The sequence below is a fragment of the Anneissia japonica genome, unplaced genomic scaffold (genome assembly GCF_011630105.1).
Source record: "Anneissia japonica isolate Jap-2015-1 unplaced genomic scaffold, ASM1163010v1 scaffold72848_len1024_cov180, whole genome shotgun sequence".
Taxonomy (NCBI): Eukaryota; Metazoa; Echinodermata; class Crinoidea; order Comatulida; family Comatulidae; genus Anneissia; species Anneissia japonica.
The window spans coordinates 1-1,024 of record NW_022705844.1 but is presented as its reverse complement, the minus strand read 5'-3'; the positions used below and the strand labels follow the sequence as shown (position 1 = coordinate 1,024).

The following is a 1,024-nucleotide window of genomic DNA, read 5'->3' as shown; positions in this document are numbered from 1 at the left end:
AGCAAACACCAGAACCAGAGTCAGACTACACTTCAGGTGACAATATGTTTCTGATTGGTCACACAGCAGTGCAGTACAATGTATCAGATTCAAGTGGTAACTTCAATGATAGGTGTAATTTTACGGTTACTGTTGAAGGTACTGTAACTATGTTTGTATTTTTAATTTATACATTCTTTATTGTTATGATTATTTCTTATGCCTACCTTTGTTGTTTTTAAATCATACTGGAGCTATTTTATCATAGTGAATTTATAGCCATAAATTTAATTAGACTGATGCAGGATTTTTTTCAAAATGCTTATAACAATAATGTTTATGCAATTATATAAGTTGGTGATTCACACATCCTTAACTGTATATCATCATCACGTAAAAATAAAAATTAACAAAGAAAGCAGCTCTTCAAAGATCAGTACAAGACACTAGGCTATACCACACAAAAGACTATTGCAAGTTGCCCTACGTCTACCTCTTCCATTAAATGAAATAATTATAAATCATGTTTCTATAAGTATAATTATTGTTATTATAGATACCAATTTTTTTGTTTTAGTTATAGCTTTTGTCTTTTGCGTGCTCTTAGTCGTTGACTAGGAGTCATGCCTGTATATAACTACAGGCTATATAATATTTACAGTTGTTTTTATAAAGTAATTTTATTTTTCATTAAAATTCCAATTTCCAGACAAAGAACTACCCGTTCCTAGTTGTCCATCAGTAGTTACTGGTGTGACTGATGATCGGAAACCAAATGGCACCGTAAACTACAATATTACCATCATGGACAATGTTCAGGTTGCTATGTTTTCAACAAACTCTACAGACATCAACCCTGCTACAATGACAATTGATGCAGCTTACGCTGTGGTTGAGACTACTGGTGTATTGCCAATCGGAGAAACTGTAATTGAATACATCTTCGCCGACAATGCTACGCCTACATCAAATGAAGCAACATGCTATATTACAATCCAAATTGAAGGTAGTATTATTGGTGTTATAAAGGCAATTGATAATAAGG

The 1,024-nt window shown here is 32.7% G+C and overlaps 1 protein-coding gene across 1 annotated transcript; it reads left to right on the top strand.

Moving 5' to 3' along the window:
- Positions 1-44: 44 nt before the first annotated feature.
- LOC117105915 (hyalin-like) lies at positions 45-985 on the top strand (the record flags this gene model as incomplete). The annotated part of the gene is made up of 2 exons (XM_033247217.1): positions 45-138; positions 689-985. Coding segments are annotated over exons 1-2 (391 nt in total), but the record flags the coding sequence as incomplete, so codon positions are not given.
- Between the last annotated feature and the right edge of the window lie 39 nt (positions 986-1,024).